A 21,232-nucleotide genomic window follows, 5' to 3' on the forward strand; every position below is an offset into this window, starting at 1 on the left:
TTTATTTTATTTGTTGAAATTTCTTTTGCAATGGAAATGAGGTGCATCTGCGTGCAATGACACCTGTGGCTTTGGAGTAAATCCACCCTACTTTTTATGCACAACTTGGTCGGTTGCATCTCGCGCTTAGGTAGAGGATGGATGCGTTTGCATGCGGCTGCCTGGAGGAAGCGGATTGGCTTTTGGTGCAAACCGCGGAGTCGCATATAAGAGCTGTTTGCCCACGGATGGGAGGATCCATTTCACATTCTGCCAGGTTGCAGCCTCAGGCTTCAATGGGTTTGATTGGACAGATTATGTGATAGAACAGAAAAATCTTAAGTACTTTTAGTCTAGTTTCTACTGCAAATCTCTCAGTCCACTTGAAATAAAGCAAAAAGGGCTTGTAGGTATATTTTCAGGAAGATATATTGATTTAAATCCTTAGTACTGATGAAAAAAGAACTGGTGAAATAATATGGCAGTGAGACTAGTGGTTTTTCATCAATACTAAGGAGTTATTAACTTAAAAACCGAAAAGCTATTTGCAAGTTGGTTTTGTCTTATTTTAAGTCTACTAACATATTTGCAGGAGAAACTAGACAAAAATACTTTTATCATTAGCAATTTTGTGTTTTTGCAGTTTGTATTCATCCCAAAAAGGTTTTCTCATCTACAAACGGAGGTTTTTGCCCATTCTTCTTTGCTAAACCGCTCTGATTGGATGGAAAGCGTGTGAGAACATTACATTTATGTCTGACCTTTGACTGGGCAAAAGAATATGCTTTGCTCTAACCAGTAATGGTATAGTTACTTTGAAAAAGTAACTTTAATCGGATCACTGATTACTCCTTGAAAAAGTAACTCAGTTAGATTACTGACTACTTGATTTGGAAAGTAACTAAGTTACATTAAAAGTAACGTTTTTAGTTACTTTCAGCAGCTGCTAACAACAATGCTGTGAAAATGACATTGATCTTTGCCGATACATTATTGGAAGCTATTTTATAATGGTAACATCAACAATGTGTCTCCACTGATAAGGTTGAACTGAAGGGGAGACTTTTTAATGGTTACAGTACAAAAAGAAAACGTTAGTAATTTGTGCAGTTTTTGTGTTTTCCACTATTGTCTGGAAAACTCTAAGAAGGATTTTAACCCCCCCCAGCCTCCAGATTGTGCGTTACGGCCCTGCGTTTGGTGTCAAAGAGCAGCGCACAGAGCTCCTCCTGCGGCTCCACAGTTCAGATGGCTGCTGCACAGATTTGTGACACTTATCTTAATATTAATAATTATAATGGTGTTTAGTTGCACAACTTTACGGACTCGTTCATTCGTGGCTGCTTTCACGTTTATTGCGCTGTTCATATTAGTCTCCATGTTTCCAATGTTCTGGATAGCTCGACGTAATTGACAGGTAATATATTAACTTGACATTAACAAAGACACAGTGGGACGGATCATCCAGGAAATGATGGACAGGGAGAGCCTGACTAAAACTAACTGGAGGTCAGACACATTCTGGGGTTTCTGTCTGCTTATTTCCAAGCCCAAATGAGCAACTTCACGTTCAAAAACGAGCCCAAAAAGCTCAACCTGCGACTTATTAAATTTGCGAGCAACTTCAGAAAAAAAAAAAAAAATCCACAGCCGCTTATAATAATCAGACTTGGCAGAAACTCAAAGTAGTTCCTGTTTTTCTACCAATAAAATGCGCATCTCCCTCTTCCCACCATTGTTTACGTTTCTGTCGCTGTTGATGCTGTCGCTTAGAAACGGCGATCACTCGACAAGACGCGAAGAGGAAATAAAATGAAATTCCAAAAGAAAATAGTAACGCAAAATGATTTCGATAAGTAACAATAGTCTGACTACTGGATATGAAATAACAATGAGTTCGATTATTTGTTACTGAAAAAAGTGGTCCGACGTCAGTAACGCGTTACTTAGTAACATCACCTGCTCTAAACCAAAAAACCGTTTTGGTGGATGTTTCGAGTTGTTCCCTTCACAACAGCCAAATAGAAGGCAATCTAATTCCGGACATGGTAAACACAGATGAAAACAAAGGCTGAAAATCGCATCACATCACACCGCCACTCTTGGCATGACTACACATCCAAACAAACTTCCCTACTGTAGGTGCAGTCATCGCTCCATGGAAGGCCGCTGCTATCAGTTGTGCGTTGTTTTTGTTAGTTTTCTTCGCGTTGTGATTTTGTGACAATACTGTCGGCTACCATCATGGCTGAACAAACTTTGAAATTGATCCATAATCGACTCCATCGTTGCTATGTGACAACGTTCTTCTTCTACGCATTCGGGTCACTGCGGGACTCATTTAATTAGCATGAATGATCATGCAATAAATAAATAAATTTAAAAATCGGAATTGAACAACAAGACTTGGTAGTATAGTCGATTAATGTAGCTCCATCCATCTTATTATCAAGTGTTAACAGTTTTTCTGTCCCCAGCTAAAGAAATCATCTCCCACAGCATGACTCTGCCACCGCCATGGTTCAAGGTTAGCTTCCTTGCCACTCCCTCCTCGAAGGCCAGATTTGAAGCGTCCATGACAACGAGTCGTGCTCCTCAGGTTTCATGGTGATCTCTAACAGACCTGAAACAAAGCTGGATTATTTGGCTGCTTTTTATTGAGTATTGGAATAAAGAGCTGTGAACACAAAACACTTTACAAAACCGTCGCTCCACTTTGCACTACTTTGTATCGCTCTGCTTGCTATACAAAATCCCAGTGAAGTCCGTTGGCGTTCGCGACCGCAGCGAAGCAAAACGTGGGGCAACTCTACGCCCCACTTTTTGGGGCAAAACTGTGAATAGTTTCGCAGCAGACTGAACACGAAGCCAGAAACGGCACAAACAAGAGAAGACGAAACCTACAACAACAAGCCCCATCAATCTTAAATGCAGCCTAGTTCCCCGGCAGCTCCCCTCCTCCTCTCTTATCTTTCTCCCACTCCTTCTCTCGTTCCTCCTATCTTCTGCTCCCAGTGGGGTAGCATCGGGAAGACGGGAAGCTAAAAATAGCCTTCGCTACCCTCGGGCGGAGAGTCAGTCATCCCAACCTAATGCAGCTACTTCCCCCCCACTCCGTCAAAAACATGCTTTCTTATGATGAGCAGGGAGAACAAGAGGGTTGTGTTGGGGGACTTGACCCGGTCTCTGCTCGGCCTTGTTGAAAGAGGCCTTTGTTACGCAGCAGGAATGAGAATGAGACGTCTGTCCACAGCAGCGCGGCGTTTACAAAGAGGGACGGGGGACGGAGAAAGGGAGGAAGGAAGGATGCTCCGGCCTCATTACATTCAGCGCACTTCCGTTCTGGCTGCTTCGTCCAGGGTGACTCCGGCGAGCAAGGTGAACCAGACAGGAACAATACGATTAATCAAACACGCCTCTCCTTGAAGAGCCCTTTTCCTCCGGGGGCGCAAATTCGCTTCCCGAGGGCACCGCCTGACGTCACGGCGACTGATAAAGGAGAATGGGTGACCCCTGTGTGAGCCTCCGCCGGTTTGCATTTGGAAGGAAGCAACGGTCTGACCCTGGTTTCATACTGGGGAGGAAGAAAAACAACAAAAAAACACCAGTGATGCAATTTGCCGTTTCCCTGTGCCTCTCTGTGAAAGCCTGCGCTTGATATAAAGACAAAACGTAAAAAAGAAAAAAAGTAACTGGAAATCGGTAATTACACTGCAAATATCTGCTGCGCGTCCGCTGCAGAGGAGAAGTTCAAGCAAAACTAGTAGAGACGGAAGCGTGCGGCTCAGATTTATGAATCTAATATGGCTGTGACATTTCAATAGGGGGGGGTTGTGTGAAATTTATAAGCGCATTCATAATTTAAGCTGGCGAGAGTGCGGCGCTTTCATTTAAAAAGCTGGAAATTTACGAGCTCAAGCGGGACTGGGCGAAAAAAAACCTGTAGTTCTCCTTCGTTTAATGTCTCAAACATAATTTTTTATTTGCTCATTGGAAGCCAAACATTTGCGCTGAAGTCTCCAAAATGCACCCAAACAATTTAATCTTTAAATCTTTAAAGGGTTTTATGTAAGATTTGAATACTTTACTTATTCCCAAGCAGATGAGGTAAAACTCAACGCAAGTAGAAATAAGTCGGACGCCATTTCCAGCCTTTAAAAGAAAGAACTATCAACTATGAGGTTACAAATGTTGAAATAAATGGATGAATTTTCCGTATATTTTTCTTATTGGCATAAAAACCATGGAGAATTCCAGTTTGATTTATCCCAGCTAATTGGTAACAGTGCCAATTATTCCAAAAAAGCCTTAAATTGGCATGAAAATTACTCATATTTCTCCTTTTAAGATATTCCACAGTCACAACTACTGCCTCAGTGTCTTATGTGATTTAAATTAATATATTTTGCTTGGCATTTTTGCCAATTATTCTCATAAATGCCAGCAAATGAGAACGACAACCAACACATCCAACTGGCAGATTTCCCATCTGATATCTGCAATTATGTGCTGACCTTCTACTTAAGGAAAGGATATTTTAACTGATAAACTTTGTCAGTATGTTTTATGTACTTAAAGAAAGGCAAAACCATTCAAGGAAATAAGATTTGGTTTGTTTGAATTGATCAGAACAGAACATCTTAACAGTTTTCTTTAAATGTTGTGAAATATGCACAAAATTGAAATTTTAAAAGATCTAAGGTATTACTTCAGATTTTTACTTTAATCTCATATACTTAAAACTTAGCAAAACGCAAAGGTGGGACTGATTGCCTTACTGTGTCACTCCAGATGTTTTGGCTATTTTTAAGCAGTTGTTTGTTTAGTTGCAGAGCTGATGAAGTCGCTAAAAACCCAATTTTACTAATGTAAAAGTTTTTCTTTTGTTTAAATCTTTTAATCAAATGATTGGAAGCAGATAAAAAAAAGCTCTTTTTAGTCTTATTCTGAAAAATCTCTTACTTCTTCCACTTCTTAAAAATGGCCTTCTATTTAATAAAAGAAAAAAAAAGTGTTTTCAAAGCAACAGCTTTTTTTAAATTCATCATCTCGTTTTTGTCTGCAGAGCGCCTCGTATAAATAGCCCATATTTGCTCAGTTGATTTCCTAATGAGCATCCGAGATAATACCACAAATGGTTGCTAGGAGACCTGTGATGCAACTGTAAAAAAACTCACGAGCTGTGCCTATTGCCTTACAACAACAAACGCCCACGCTATCGCAGTTGCTCATAGTGGCCTTGTACCTACTATCCACTCAGAGTAACAGGTGCAACATTTAATATCTGTCTCAACTTTCGCTTTTTTTCTCTCTCTCTCTCCTCCCGCCGCCCCCGTTTTCTACTAAAGATCATCTTTAATCTGCTTGCGTAACTTCAGCATCTCCCTGCTGGACGGGGCAGACATTCATACTTTGCGTACATCGCTGCATGCAGCACCATGTCAAAAGGCACGGGGATAGGGTTCCGGGGAAGCGGTGTAAACCATAATTGCCGCCGACAGCTCGCTGGCAGAACACAGTGTATCCCGTTTCTCGGCTGGGTCGAGACAAAAGACACGGGGACAAAGGACGCGTCCCGCTGCTTTCATTAGCTCATGTTCACTCTCTGCTGTCTTTGTCCCAACACCAATTAAAAACAAGGCTTTTCTAATGATTTGGGGTTGAAATGCCATGATTAGGTGTTTGTTTTTGGGAGACGGGGGGGAGTGGGGAGGTTGGGTGAGGCCGTGCCTTGCTTGCACAAGGACAAAGGGGGGCTTGTGCATGCCGTTTGGACAAGAGACCCCCTGGGGTTGTCCTCTGATGGACGGTTGATCGTGTTCAGCCAAGTCGGTGGCACATGGGAGGACGGAGCGGACAAACTGTCTGGCTGGCTGGAAACTCCTCTCTCTGGGAGAGGGAGGGGGGGGTGGGGGTGCGGCATTGTGGGAACACGCTGCAGAGTATTTTGCAACCTTTTTTTTTTTTTGTAATTTGGCTTTTAGAGAGAGAAACAACATGTCTCCACAAGTGAAAAAGCTGAGAAACGTGACAGTCAGGGTTGAAATTACCCACCGCGAGGCGTGTGCACCTACCACGGCGGCTGCCACACACCGAAACAACATTTAAAAAAAGAGGGAAAAAAAGGCCAGAGTTTGTGTCATGCATGCCCTCGTCCTTCGTTTTTAGCAGCTCGATGATGAAGGGGAGAATCAACATGATGGGGGGAGGAGGAGAGGGAAGAGAACCAAAAATAATGATTGTTTGTGCACCACATGCGCACGTGCTCATATCTGGTGTGCGTGCTGCTAAAAATAGACTCAGGGATAAGCCGGGCCCTTTTTATTGCAGTGAAAGCTTTTAACCCGTTCGGCCCCGGATTCCGCCGGCCTGATGTGTGATCGCACGCAGCTGCAGGAGGGGATGAAGAGCGGGGGGGGGTTGGATCAGTGAAAGGTGCCAAAGTGGAAAAAAGGGATGAGAGAACCGTTGTTTTAAAGGAAAAAAGAAACAAACAAAAATTCCGTCTTACTTTCCATTTCCCGAAACGTTTCCTTAATTTTACAGAACATTTTTGTGATAGACCAACAAAACGTAGCGCTTTATTGTGGTTATCCTAGACATGATGGCTTTTGTTACACAACACTACACACCAGAACTTACAAGATATTCTTATTGTTGGAGTTAAACAGAGCTCTGAGAGATGTGTCAGTTTATTTTAGTGTATTAATGTAAAGGGGGTTTTACTCATAATAACGCACTACCCTGTGTTGGTCTATCTCATAAAATCCTATCAAAACACATGGGTGTTTGTGTTTGTAGTGTGAAAAAATGTGATATAGTGGGTGTGAATAGTTTTGCGAGGCGCCGTCGTCGTGGAAAAGCTCTCATCCTCCAGCCTCAGACCGCTCTCTAAATCTCCACGCCGCTACCTAATAGTATCTGGCAGGTGTAATAAAAAGCAAATCCATAACATAGATGTATAGCCATCTGGAGATCTGTGTGCATACTGTATTGCGATGTTTGTCAAAGATGTGGGTAAGATCCAAAAACAGTACAAAAGACAGATAGAAAGGGGGGGAAAGAGAGAGAGAGAGAAAAATGTGGCATCAAATTATTCTGGAGAGATTAGCAGGAGAAGCAGCTGGCTGCCAAAACCGACAATCTAATACTTTTCAAATAAAAATGAACGCTAATAAATCTTTCTGTCCCCCCGCCGCAGCGAGACGTCATCATCCAAGATTGCCAGGCTGCGGCGTTTCAGTTTGGGAGTTTTACTAGCGCGTGCCCTGATAAACCTACAAGATTAACATTTGGTCACGACAGCAATTACCTGGAAATTATTAAGACACGCCTCATCTTTCTTTAAGAAGTGTTTAAAGGGAGACCCGTAAGGTGAACGGCGGCACTTCCCTCGGGTCGGCGCTTCCTCACCGGGAGGGAAAAATTGCCACGCAAGGGTGAGAGCGTGCGTTAGTGTCACCGGTTGGCCTGGAAGACGCTTTACGTCAGCAGCGGTCCCTCTGCATTTCTGAGAAAACTCCCCGCTGACCAAATGGTAAGAGTTGGCAAACAGTTGCACACACACCAGGAAGATGCTTAATTATCTTATCGCAATTAGCCAACGAGACGAACTTTACAGCCGCTGAAAGCTTGTTTCACTCCTTCAGTCCGTTTCCTTGGTTTCCCTCCTCCTCCCAACAGTCGCCAATTACTACACCTCTTCTACCTTTTGTGATTTCTATTCTCGGCATAAATGGCAGAAATACTCGCCGACTTTATTCTCGGTCAGACGCATGGGCTGCAGGTTGTCCCTGGTCTTGCCACAGCAGGTTTTGGTCTCTGTGTTCTCGGGCCTGGATTCCTGTTATTTTTAACAGCCTGCCTCCAGGCGTGTTTGCTTTGGTTCAAATTAAATGTAAGTTTATTCATTACGCCGCCTCCCTGCCTCCTGCCTGTCAGCCCGCGCTTGGCTCCACATCCACGTCACACCAGTGAAATTTGAGCATGTGAGAAATCATTTAAAAACAAACAAAGTATATTTCCTTACTCAGAAGGAGCAAATATACATATAAAACAAAAGTTTTGAGTGTAAATTTTACAGTTAAAGTGCAAATTTGATGGATTAAGAAGACTGAAAATGTTGCTGTAAATCAAACGTTCTTCAGCCAAGTACTTAATTAGGCTTGTTTACTGATCTGCAGCAGACTATTTATTTTACCAATGAGTGTGGTAAGGTAGAGGGTGTTGCCAACATTGGTTTCAAAACTGCGGGTCATAAAAAAGAGGGGGTTTGGGGGGGCGAGTATTTTATTGCCCTTATAGAAGGAAAATAATCCTACACAGTTCACTGACAGCTTGAGATTTGAAGAGAAAGCTCTCAGTCGCTGCCATGTCAACGGAAGGACTCTAAAGTGTAGGAGCAGTAAAAAAAAAAATAAAAAATAAAAAATTGGCTGGTGCCTCCAAACCGCTTTTGTCATCTTTTATTTGAAATAATTACTTGGAATTTTATGTAAAACAACCAATATATAAGATTATTTGCAAAGAACACTTACAGTTGCAAAATAAGTAACTGATGTACAAATGTTGGTACCATGAGTACCGGTGAACGTAGCGTGGCTGTGAAGCCTTTGCGGTGATCTGAGGTCCTGAAATTATAGATTTCATCAATCTAGGAGTTCAAAAGTTCAAATCATCCAGACGGCAGAGAGAGAAAGGTTTGAGATTATGTTGTTTTTTGGGGTTTTTTTTACTGCTTTGATCAGAGATGGGCAGAGTACCCCAACATTATACTCAGATAAGAGCAGAAATACTTTGTAATAAATTGACTCAAGTAAAAGTAAAGAGTACAGCGTGATAAAAAAAACTCCTAAAATTATATTTTTTCAACAAAAAGTTACTCAAGTAACTGTGTAAATGTAACTAATTACTTCCCAGCTCTTGCTTTAATCCTTGCAAACTACTCAACATTCAAACTACTGTACTAACAATTGCGAGACTTTAACCCTGACTGTTGCATTGCAAATGAAAACATTGTCTTAGCAAAGCTGGTTTGGTGGAGTTAAAACTAGAGAAATGCATCAAAGTAGGGAAGAATCCTTCACACCAGAGTCCGAAGGTATTGCCTGTGCTATAATACAAGCAGCTTTGCTAAGCCATAAATATGTAGTTGCTTAAAATGTCTAAACCCAAGAGAGAACAATTTAATCTTGGTTGGCACTAAATCATCTGGTGCTCCTTGTTAATGTTTATTTTAGACGATTGTATATTCCTGGCTAATTTGTGTTGTTGCTATATAAACTGGTACTTGTAACCTAGATACAGCTGAGCCTTCGAGGAAAGGAGCACTGTGTCAAGTTCGCCAGTTCAGAGCCGTAAACGGCGCTCACGCCCACGCAGGCCCGAGCACAATAAAGTGGTAAAAAAAATCTAATCTGAACGTTTATGTCCCGCTGCAGCTTGATAATGTTCGAGGAATGCATTAATCTTTAATTTTCTTTCCCCCCACACATGCAAAGATTTAAAGTTCAACCCTTTCATTCACAAATACAGACCATGGGAGCTACTTAGCAGCTACTCATAGGCCTCACACTGTGTGTGACTCATACGCAGGCCCGGCTTGTACTCCAGCGGTACACCATGCAGCCTTTCCTGGAAAGCTAGCTCACTTCTGACTAAAGCAAATCACTGGCAGCTAATGGTATCACCTTCCCTTTTTAGTGGAGCTGCTCTGACACCTGAGGGCTGCTCTCTTTGAATCCTGATTTTCATGTTAGCTCGCTTTTGCATGCATCGTTTTCACAATCAAAACGTGTGGTGGAGCTGCTTTGGGTTTTTCTGGGGGGGGGGGGGGGGTTTCCTAATACCCCACCTGGCAGAATCTCCCTTTCATCTGTGCTGCAGAAATTTACATCTACTATTTGTGGTTTGTTCTGCATAGCAAACAAAGACTCCTTCCTTTTGGAGATCGGGCCAAAAACGGCATCTGCCAACAGGAACTGATAAGTCTGGGAATGAGAGGGAACACCTACAGATGTAACTAGAGTTCAGTCGATTCTAAGTAAAGGACAATGAACAGCAAAAGAAACAGTTAAAAGTGTAACTGAGTCATAATCCAGTCAATCATTAACAAACAACTCACACACACTCACTTCTTCAACTGTTAATGTAAGCTCCTTTTTGAAGAACAAGTCCAGTTCAACCTCACTCAGCAGTATTGAGTCAGCTGGGAGGAGACAATCATTATCCACAGTGAAATAAGGCTTGAACAGTCATGGAAGGCCAATCAGTGAAGAAGAAGCCACTGCTCCAAAAGACACATCAAAGACCAGATTACAGCTTTCTAGTGAACTCAGGGACAGAGGCTTTTCTGTTTGGAGATGTTCTGTGGTCTGATGATGCTAAAACAGTGTTTGACTGTGGAAGCTTGCAAGCCTGATGACGTCATCCCTATAAGTGGCACCATTATTTTGTACACTTTTTAAAAACCTTTTAAGACTATTATGAACGAAATGTAAGACCTGTATAATGACAAAAAGGGTGGAAGACATTTATCCTTTACCCTAGCAAACTAGCTAGCAAGAGTATATTAGCAGCTAGTTACCGGTAACCACCACCGCCTGGAGTCACAGAACAAAGTGAATTTAAGATCCATGATTAACGTTGAGCTAAATTAACGTTTGAAAATGTATTTAAAACGTTTTAATGATGAATGGACACTGTCTTGTGGGAATGTTCCGCTGCAGAAGGAACTGATGCTCTTCAAAAATATAGATGGCATCACAAAGAATAAAAATACTGAAGTAAAAATCTCTCCGGCAATTAGTTGCTAAATTCTTTTATATATACAGTGTTTGTCAACATCTGGTTACTACTATCATCAAAATAAATGTACAAGCATTTTTGGGGGGCCATTTTTATTCTGCCACAGGTTTGTGCTCAAATATAGCCTTTAGCTACTGCAATTCATCTTCAGCATGACATTTACCCAAACACTGATGTATGTTTAGCATGTAAAACAAATGTTGTAGAGTAATATAAACAAAATCTGTCTGTATACAGAGAAATCACTCCTGGGTAAACACTGTAGGCCAACTAAAAGGTCTTATCGGCCTGACCCCTTTTGTTCCCAGAAACGGTAACGTGACAAAGCGCTTTGCATTTCCCTTTTCTGGGAAAAAGATTTATGGTAAATGATATTTAATCTAAATATCCCAATGCTTTTGTAATAAAGAAAATGAATAAGTCCTGGATAAATAAAAAAAAGAAAAAAAAAGTGAGCTGCAGTAAGCTCATTTACAGATTACAGAAACGGCACATAAGCAGGCAGGCATGCTCAGAAACATCCAGCAGAAATGCAGCTAAAGGAGGGGAGGGATCAACACACACACACACACACACACACGCAAACTCAAAGGGATTTAGGACGAGTTGTCAGTGTTCCTACAGATTTTCTATGTAGAAATTCCAGACTTTTCCACACTCAACTTTCTAGAGTTTTGGGTTAGGGGGTTAGTTTTTGTGACATAAAGAAGGAAAGGTAAAAGGATGGAATGATGGAAGAACAAAAACAGAAAGTAGGAAGAAAAGACAAGAGCAGGCAGTAGTACACATAATTTTCTCATTCTTTTCTTTTCCCCATCCTTCTCCAGACCTGGAAAATCTTGAAATCAAAGTCCAGGTTTTTCCAGACTTCTCCCACGAATCCCCGTTTCTGTGGATGAACGTGACCACAAAGCTGATGTGTAAACACAGTGAACTGCTTACCTTGCGCTCCCTTCTGTCTCACAACATCCCCACCGCCGAAAAAGTAAGATATGGAAGACGTCTGACAAGTGCCTGGAGGTCACACTTTTGCACATTTCTCTGTCTTTGGATGTCTCCTGGCTGCCTCCTTCTGTCTCCCAGTGTGTGCACCAACATCCAACAAGTGTGTCTCCGAGCTGTCACTCAAAACGAGACAAGCAACACCTCAGATCGACGCCCACGCCTCAGCAGCTCTCCGAGGACCAGGATCGTCTCCTCCAGAGGCTTTTCGAACGCGGCTCAGAGAAATATGAATCACCCTCTGCCCCCCCACCTCCCCGGCCGCCGACGAAAGGATCGTTTTTGTTTTAGTCGGAGGTGAGCGAGCAAAGGGTTGGCAGGTGGATCCTGGATGCCGGGAAGCAAAACTGTGGAAATAAGGCATCACGGAAGGGCAGCGTGGGAAATTAGAAAAGAGCTAAACGTTGTATTTTGACAGCGAGCAGGGTCGGTTTCACTTTTCCGTCGGCCGCCGCGGCTCCGAGGCCAAGCGGAGAGCGAAGCTTCCTGACCCGTCTTCAAGGCAGGACGCCGATTCAATTTCACTCTTTGTGTTCTTTTTACAGACTTCGCATAAAGGGGAGCTGTTATTTCAGAGCATTTTGGACAAAAAAGCGAGAGCTGCAAGGGAACACGACTTAGGCGGTTTATTTTAAAAAGACGAGGTTTTTCTTACAGTTTTGTTGTTTTTTTATTGTTACTTGGGGTCTAATGTTACCTGTATTATTAGAAATGTGGGAATGTGATGCCTACAAACTAGTAATTTTGATGAAACGTTCGGGCTTTGAAGGTCTTCCCGAGCATGGCTTTAATCAGAAATGCAAAGGCAGATTAAGGTAAAACTGAGATAGTCTATCTAGAAGAAGCTAATTATGATAAAAACATCTTCATCCTTTGTTAAATCAGGAAATTATTCATGCAGCATATTTTTAGGGAAGATTAATTACAGCCAGAATGATAGAACCTGTCTGACAGCATGTGAACAGGAACACATCACGCCCCGACCTAAAGAAATTCAGGAACAGATGAACAGTCTAAAATTCTGATGATTCGACGTAAACTTTACAGAAACCGTTTAAAGGAGAATCATGTGACAACGTGTTTTATTCTGTGATTTTTTAACATTTTAAATGGAACCATTTAGGGTTCAAAACGATTCATCGGATTAATCACGATTAATCAATTATTTAAATAATCATCAACTAAATTAGCAATTAGTAGTTGATTAATCGCGAATTGGAGTGTAGAGATTCATAAGAAGAACATTTGCTGAAAGACTCACACTGAGAGCTGTAGTTAAACCTACTGCATGGTAAAATTTACACATTTTGCACTGAAGATGAAAAATATATTTGTTTGTTAATATGTCCTATCCAGAATTTAAGTGGCATAACCAAGTAATGATTAGTTTTATTTTTAAAAAAGGAATTATTCGTTTATTTGCATCTTTTAATGTATTTCTAATACTGCATAAAAAAGGGTTAAGTAGTTAAATGAAAAAATTGTAAAAAATGTTTATCTGATTAATCAATTAATCGTCAGGATAACTGATTACTGGAATAATTGTCAGATGCAGCCCAAGCAGCATTTTAAAAAATAACTATGATTTTTCTATTAGAGCACATACTGTAAATATGTGTCAAAACCAAACAGTTTAGTACACCTGTGCTGACGTGGATCCGGATAATCGTCCACATCCTGCACATATTAAACCTCGCTGGCAAACTGGCCAGTCTACAGGGAAAACATTTCACTCTCCAAGCTAACTGAACTGGTCCCAGTCGGTTCCTGCACACTTAAACAGAGCTACAATGAGAGGAACTGATGCAACACTACTGTAATCGTGGACCGGTGCAGCGTTTCTGAGACGTGTCGCAGGAATTTTAAACATCAGCATCCTGATACTTTCTCTGCTGCTGAATGCACATTTACTTATTGCCATTCCTCAGCTGTAAACTGTAACATGTATTAGCAATAAATGCCTAAAAATACTGGCTTTTATTTGAAAATATGATCATAATTTGCAATACAGCGTCAAGTATTTCATCATCTCCGGTTGTTCGTGTTTCACCTTAAGAATATATTAGTTGGTTGCAGGTAAAGTTGTCGAGGTGAGTTTTCTGCCTCCGCGGTGAGTTCAGGAGACGTTGGAACGCCGAGGGCACTCACATCCCTCCAGGGAGGCCTGACGGTTGCCTTGGCTGTGGTATTTAAACTGCACACACTCCCAGGTGTGCAAAGTCGACACGCTGGACACCATCAGGTAGCGCGGCGACCGAGGCAGCTAGCGAAAGTCTCTCCATCTGCCAGCGGGTCATGGAATCGTTTATCAGCTCACTAAAACGCAAGCCAAAGCTGCTGAACGGGAGCTTCATTAGCCTGCCAGGGAGTAAAAGAAGAGCCTCGCCTAATGAGACGATGCTGTGGACCTTCTATCACACTCCGGAGCTCATTCATATTGAATTGAGCTTATTAGCTGCCATAAGACCAGATTAAAATGTTTTATTGCGTTTTAGTGAGTGGCGATCCGTCTCTGTGTATAAGCAAAACGTGGCGGGGAGCCAAGCGCTTGTTACTTGACGTGCGATGGTTAACATTTCATCAGGGGGCTCGGAGGACCCCTATCAAATGTTAACCCACCTGAGAAGCGAGAGGCTTTTATTAACTCTATTTTAATATATAAAGTCCCCTGCAAAAGTATTCCTACCCACAGTAAGAGTGAAACATGGTGGTGGCAGTATCATGCCGTGGGGATGATTTTCATCATGGGGGTCAGAAAATGTGATCAGAACTGATGGGAAGGTAAGTGTAGATACATTTGAGGCAAAATACTGGTTACTAAAGGCAACACTGGACATTGGGAGAATAAAAAATAATAATTTCAAATAAGAATCAAGATACTCATTTGCTGTGATTCAGAATCGATATTAAATTTCCTAAAATTAATTTGAAAAAAAGTTTTAAAAAAAGTTTACATTTTCTAACTATATGGGACGTCGCCGTGCAGTTGGTGTGGGAACGTACGCAAATGCGGAAGATACCAAAACACAGAGGACAGTACAAAAATGAAAGCAAAAGAGACACAAACAAACCTGTTGTCATTGAAGATAAAAATACGAACTTGTTTTGGTTTTGCTCGGTTTGTAAAATGAAAATTGAGCACTCCCGTAAATGTCTCACTGAGACAGCCTCAACAAGAGACTAAGAGAAAGGTTGCCAAAACAACCAAAACGGCACGAACGTGATGCAACTTGGAACAATTCCATTTAAGCACGGATTAATGTTTTAAAGGACAGTTCAATGTCTCCGTTTGTCATTCTGTCTTCCAAAGCAGATTGGAGTAGAAAGCACTTTACTTCATTCCATTTACCATTTGATGGCACTAAATGCAGCCACAGCTACTATAGAAGGGCTTACATCAACAAGCAATCGTGTACCAGAATGGCCTAGTCAAAGCCCAGACCGAGACTAAGTGAGAATCTAGTGAAAGACTTTAAATATTGTGTTCACAGATGCTCTCCATCCAGTCTGGTTGAGCTTGCGCTGATTTCGGAAGAAGAATGGGCAAATATTTCCGTTCATACATATTTAATCTAATAAAAAGTATATTTAAATTTGTGATGAGATGGGTTTTTTTTACATTTTATGTTAAAAACAATATGGCTAACAATAAAAAAAAACTTTAAAAAATGTCGTAAAAAAACCCATCACCAAAGAACTGAAAAGTCTTACCTTGGTGGCTGTTTGATGTCATCTCTGTCAGGTTGGTGTCCACACAGTTCAGCAAATCGAGCAGCCGGCTCGTTGTGTTTATGCGTGAGTGTTTGTGTGCTGCAGAACAGAAGTGAAGGGGTGGTCGTGTGTGTGCGTGTGTGTAATGCAAGTATTATTCACAGGGAGGCCGTCATCCTGCCAAAACTAAGGGCGTCTGGGAGCATCCGCTTAAATGTGAGCTCGGGCTGATCCAACACTCCGGACGGTCGAACAGGAAACTGGAAGCAGGCGTCCAGCAGCAGCAGCAGCCAATCTCCATTAGCCTAATGATGTGGCTACTGCACTAAAAGAGGCAGCGCGCTGTCTAGCATCAGCATCAACCTAGGAGATGGGACAGAAAGGACAGCGTCGTTACTGCTTCTATAAAAACAGTCGGAGCTTTCCTACTGTAAACAAAAGGAATCGGCGTCCAACGTTCTCCGTTTTCCGTCGGGTTCTTTTTGTAAAATCTGCGTCAAACACGAAGCCGCTGCTGATTTAGAGAAGAGTTAAAGGAGGGGAAGAGTTTAGTTATGTTTATTGATTGAAAAATGTTTCCTAAAACTTTCAGCACAAACGGGCACGAAATTGTGAAAGGGAGAAAAGAGCATAATGTGGCACTTTTCTACGGATCGAACTGAACCTTTACTTCTCCACATGAGTTTTAAAAAAGTAGAAAATGTGGCTCTGTGTCAGTTTGCCCCTTCACCAATTTGTACCTCGCAACCACATAACACTGAGTTTGTTTGTTTCTCTTGGTGAAGAATTATCGAGATATATATTTTTTTGTTTTGAAATCCATCCACTGTCAGGTTGATGGGACTGTATGCTTACATTTTTAAGGGATGAAGTTTTGTGCTACACCTTCTGTCCACCGATTTGGGTTCTGATCCTCATTTTTACCAGTTCGCGCTAATGAATCGGCGCAGGAGACTACAAGTAGATTATTTAAAGTTGGGAAAAGCAATGGTGACCAAGTGAGGAAAAAGGTCACCAAGGGTGGGGAGATTCTTGCTGTTTTATTGAAGGTAGGAAGAAGAAGAACAAAGTTCCTTCTCACCACAACATTTCATACTTCATAAACAGTCCTTATAAGACACCATAATGATGTATTTGTAAGTAACAGTTGATGACAAAAAGTTCCTTATAAATATGTTGGAGAAAGTGTTTTGTTTTTTGAGGATTTTTTTGGCTCTAGTGGCCCTCATCTGATAGTTAATTGACAGGAAAGTGGGTAATGAGAGAAGGGGAAGACATGCGGCAAAGGTTGCCAGGTTGGGAATCGAACCTGCGACAGCCGCGCGAGGACTAAGGCCTCCCATACGTGGGCCGTGCTCAACCCCCGCGCCACCACAGCAAACCCTGAGGAAGTGTTTTTTAGGTGAAATACACTGTAGATGCAGTTCACCAGAAGTTTTGGGGTACAAAAGACCCAAATTGCAACTATCATCCACAAAATGTGACTTTTTATTTTGGAAAGGGTTCTGCTTTGTTGTCATTGATAACAAATAATTGTACTTTAATGTTCTTTGGGAGGTAACGGGGGAACCTGAATGCCTTGAGCCCAAAGCTTAAGTGTCAGATGTAATCAGTGGTTAACCCTGAAGCACCACAGATAGAAGGGGTAGAACTGCCCTGAGGGGAGGTTGGTGTGGAGGTGGGAGAGGGGAGGGGTAGCGTGGATGTTTACTCCCTGGCAGAGGGTCTCCGAGGCTGTTCGAAGCAGGACATGCACATACGTGTGTGTGTGTGTGGATGTGTGTGCATTAAAGGCTGGGGGTTGGTCTCAAGACGAGAGGGGCCAGACAGTACAGCCGCAGGACAAATTGTCCCCCCGCCCCTCCTAAAAAAAAAAGTCGGTCACTGCACAGTGCACGCACACTTTGTGATGAAGGGGCAGAGCTGGGAAGGGGAGGGTCTCGGATCCTCAATGTGTGTCGCCGGGTTTTAGGGAGAAGCTGGGTGCAACACCATTCTCCCAGGGTATCTCATCTGTCTAGGGAGGGGGGGCATTAATGCGAACGTCCGAGACCATTGTCCCCCAAGACACGTTGGCTTGATGCAGGGTGACAGAACTGGGGAGACATGCCCCGCAGCCCAAAGTGTGGCAATGACGGAAAAGCACTCACAGAGAGCAACGCAAAGCTGGAAAATTATCTAAATATTACAGAGAAACTGTATTTCTCCATGAAAAACATGAATATAGAATAAAACTTCAAACAATAACGATTATAAGTTTGACAATGATTGGCTTATGAGACCTGAACCTGTGCAGCCATGTCAAATCCAATAATAGAACTTCCTTTTATTTAAACAAACAAACCCTCATTTAGTTATATTTTAATCACATTTTGGTGAATAACAGGCACAGAGACGCAAATCGTTTCACATTTTGCTCTAAGTTTTAACTTTTTTTTTATTAAAAAACCTAACTGTATCAGACCTTTATCAGATGATATTTTGGTTTTCAAAAGAAGAGAAAAGTCAATCGTAAAAAGTTCTGATGTTTTATATTGACAGAAAAAGTCCAGACGTCCTTGCAACACCCAACAAATTACAGAAACTTTACTTTAAATGATCTGCTGTCAAAGTTTATGAGAAGAGGTGTGGTCAGAACGAGAGGTTTATTTGTTCTGATAGTAACTTGTTTTGATAAATCATCACATGAAGCTAAAATATCTCAAATTAATTAAAGTGTTTTTTTAATACGTTCTCTATTACTGTAGTCAGAACACTTTCAAAATGTGTTTACACAAGTTACAATTCAATATAGGTTATTGGACATAAAAGCGATATTAATATCCGATATTGTTCCAAATCGGTGCATGTACTGTTAATATGAGATCTGGTGTTTTTCTTTTATTCTTTTTTTTTTATGTGGAAATAATTGGTCGTGAAATCTTGTGCAATTAGACCTTACCATCAGAAATATGACCAGTTATGATAAAGCCAAGGTAACGCTACCTGCCTCCTGCTAGTAGAGATTATTTATTTGAGTCATAAATCATGCCCTGAGAGTAAACTGTGAAGAACCAACAAACATTTCTGTAAACCTTTTGTAAGACTGGTACGACCCAGTAAGTAGACCACACCATTTCTTGCACAACTTTTTCGTTCATGAAATAAATTTAACAGTGAAGCTACGTGGATGTAGCTTCACTACAAAATAGGAAAGGAGAAGAAAGCAGCACCCTAACCCTAACCCATAATAAAAATACTCCAGGCTCTGGAGTTTTTTTTCAATACACTGTACCTCCATTCCTACACAAACGCTGCTATTTTGTAGATACAAACAAAGAATCTTTCATTTCATCCTACATCATGTATTACACACCTGCAGCCTTGATGTCAATTATGTGGATAAACATTCATAAAAATGAGAAATAAAACACATTCATTTGTTTTATGCACTTGCACTGACTGACAAAGCTAAGGATTATAAATAATTTGAAGAATAAACAAAGAGTGAATTTTAAAAAATTATTTGCAAAGTAGCTTTTCTTGCAGTAAGAACATGTTAGGACTTATTTTATGAATAGTATGAAACAACCAAGTGCTGAATAAATTCAGTATTTTCAATCTATATTACTGGTTTTTAACATTTTTATAGTAGCTTCTGCAGGTTACCACATGAACCAACTTACAACTTTTTTCACGATAAAATCGAAAAAAATCGATTTTATAGATACCACTGGTCATATCGTGAGGAAATGACAGTATTACCAGGAGGTAGCAAAAGCCAGAACCAATGTATATCAAAACTAAACTGCTGAATCAGAAAGAAAAAAAATTATCTCCTTTTTAAAATCTATTAAACTTCAACTGTTAATTTATGGGTTCAAAACAAATAAATGTATGTTATATATCAGCTTTAAACGTCAAAATTTGGAACCAGAATAAGCCACATAAGAAAATGCATCGGTGGACCGATAGTAGATGACACAGCTTTCTGTAACCCCATCCCTAAAAACAGGGGGCTCACACTCACTCAGCCTGTTTCCAGTACAAAACACAACTCTCTGACATACAAGGACAAAAAGTCCACTTCCTCTGCACAACATTTGCAGAAACACGAGCAAAGCAGCGCTTTTAAACGCACCACAATCTACAACTCAGATGTTGCTTTAACAGCTTTAACAGTCCGTACGCCCCCATTCACAAAAAAGAAAAAAAGATTGACGCATGCAGAGAATTACCACCGCCCATCCCGAACCATTCACACACAAATACCCGGGCCTGGACCTCAGTTTTACACCTTTTCCATGCCAGCAGCCCGGCCAGAATGGCTCCGGAGAAGTGTTTTCACTCTGTATTTTACGCTAAAGCCCACGGCTCGTTCCTGCTCTATAAATAGCTCAGCAACAATCGGCATAATAAACATCGCCCCTCACTTCCCGCCCGCAACAGCGCAACAAACCGTAGCCGGACAAAAAAAAAAAGAAAAAAAAAGACGGCTTAATTCCCCGAAAAGAGGTGAAATAACTCCTACCGCCTTGAAACACGACTCAGACCCACGGACGGCCGTTGAAATGCAGCCGTGGAAAACGAAAGCGAAGCGGAGCGGTGTGGAAACTTGAGCCGGACATTGTTTTGATGAATCCCTGTGTGTGGATCGCATCCCTGGCGGAGCACCAACATGAAAGCGGCGCTGCTCGGCCACACGTTCATCCGCACGGCGCACAAACCGGCTCACCTAACACTGGCCAGGCGGAGGGCCAGGCGTCCCGACGTGTCTCCCGCTCGGTTAGCCTTTTATTTCTCTCCCATGTTAGAGACTCCGACGGGGGGGCGCGGACGGGGAAAGAAAATTCATCTCCTGACAGATTCCGCCATACTGGATTTTTGTTACAGCCCCAGCGTCACATGGAGCGCCCCTGCATCTACCAGAGGCGGGGTCAGCCGGATGAAAACGGGCCCATCTGCCGCTGTCCAGCGCTCGGCCCTGTTTGGAGATTATCACTATGCTTTTAATTAAAAAAAGAAAAGAAAAAAATACTTTGTATAGTAAAGTGTGTTTTACAATATCACGGAGTCGGTACAAACTTTATTTGGCCAAATATTCCTCAAATAAATCCAAACATTGTCAGAAAGTTGCTTTAGTTTAAGTCAATAACACACCCAGTCATATATTTCTAACGTTTATTTCTATTAATTGTGATGATTGTGGCATAAATGTTCTCGGAAATTAAAAATTTCACTGATATTTTGACCTTTTATCTTAAATGCTGAGCTCCATGTCTGCCAGCGGTGTCGTTGATGGTTGGTTTGGTCTCCTTTTGCCTTATGTCGTTGTAGCTTTTCCTTCCTTTTGCGTTATGTCGTAGCTTTTCCTTCTTTTTAAACAGTTTTTCCTTCCACTTAACTTCCCATTAATATCACTCAATAAAGCCCTCTGCAGCTTCTTTAGCGGTAACTCTGTGTGGCTCGCCTTTCTGGTGAAGGTTGCTAATGAAAACAACTGTTAAGTGAGCAGTTTTTCCTATAATTATTATGATAATTTAACATCTCTGAGGTGTTTTTAAAAAGAATTTTTATGTTATATTCTAAATATTTACCTGTAAGCCACAATAATTGTGTGTGTAGTGAGTTATGCATACTTATCATTTAACTAATATGTTTGAAAAATGTGTGCCCTGTCCTCATGATTTACTGTTAGTATCTATCTAAACCCTATTTAATCTTAAATATGATTTTAAAAATTCATGGTATTAAA

At 41.4% G+C, this 21,232-nt stretch overlaps 1 protein-coding gene across 1 annotated transcript in view; it reads right to left on the reverse strand.

Annotated features, from left to right (window-relative positions):
- LOC114140844 (histone deacetylase 4-like) overlaps nucleotides 1–21,016 on the reverse strand; it is a 62,624-nt gene extending 41,608 nt beyond the window's left edge. The window contains exons 1-2 of the mRNA XM_028011104.1: nucleotides 20,213–21,016; nucleotides 15,499–15,861 (exon numbers count right to left, since the gene is read on the reverse strand). Coding sequence (XP_027866905.1) covers nucleotides 15,499–15,520 — 22 coding nt within the window. The 5' untranslated portion in view covers nucleotides 15,521–15,861; nucleotides 20,213–21,016. The remainder of the gene's footprint in view (nucleotides 1–15,498; nucleotides 15,862–20,212) is intronic.
- Between the last annotated feature and the right edge of the window lie 216 nt (nucleotides 21,017–21,232).

Source organism: Xiphophorus couchianus, chromosome 24, assembly GCF_001444195.1.
Source record: "Xiphophorus couchianus chromosome 24, X_couchianus-1.0, whole genome shotgun sequence".
NCBI lineage: Eukaryota > Metazoa > Chordata > Actinopteri > Cyprinodontiformes > Poeciliidae > Xiphophorus > Xiphophorus couchianus.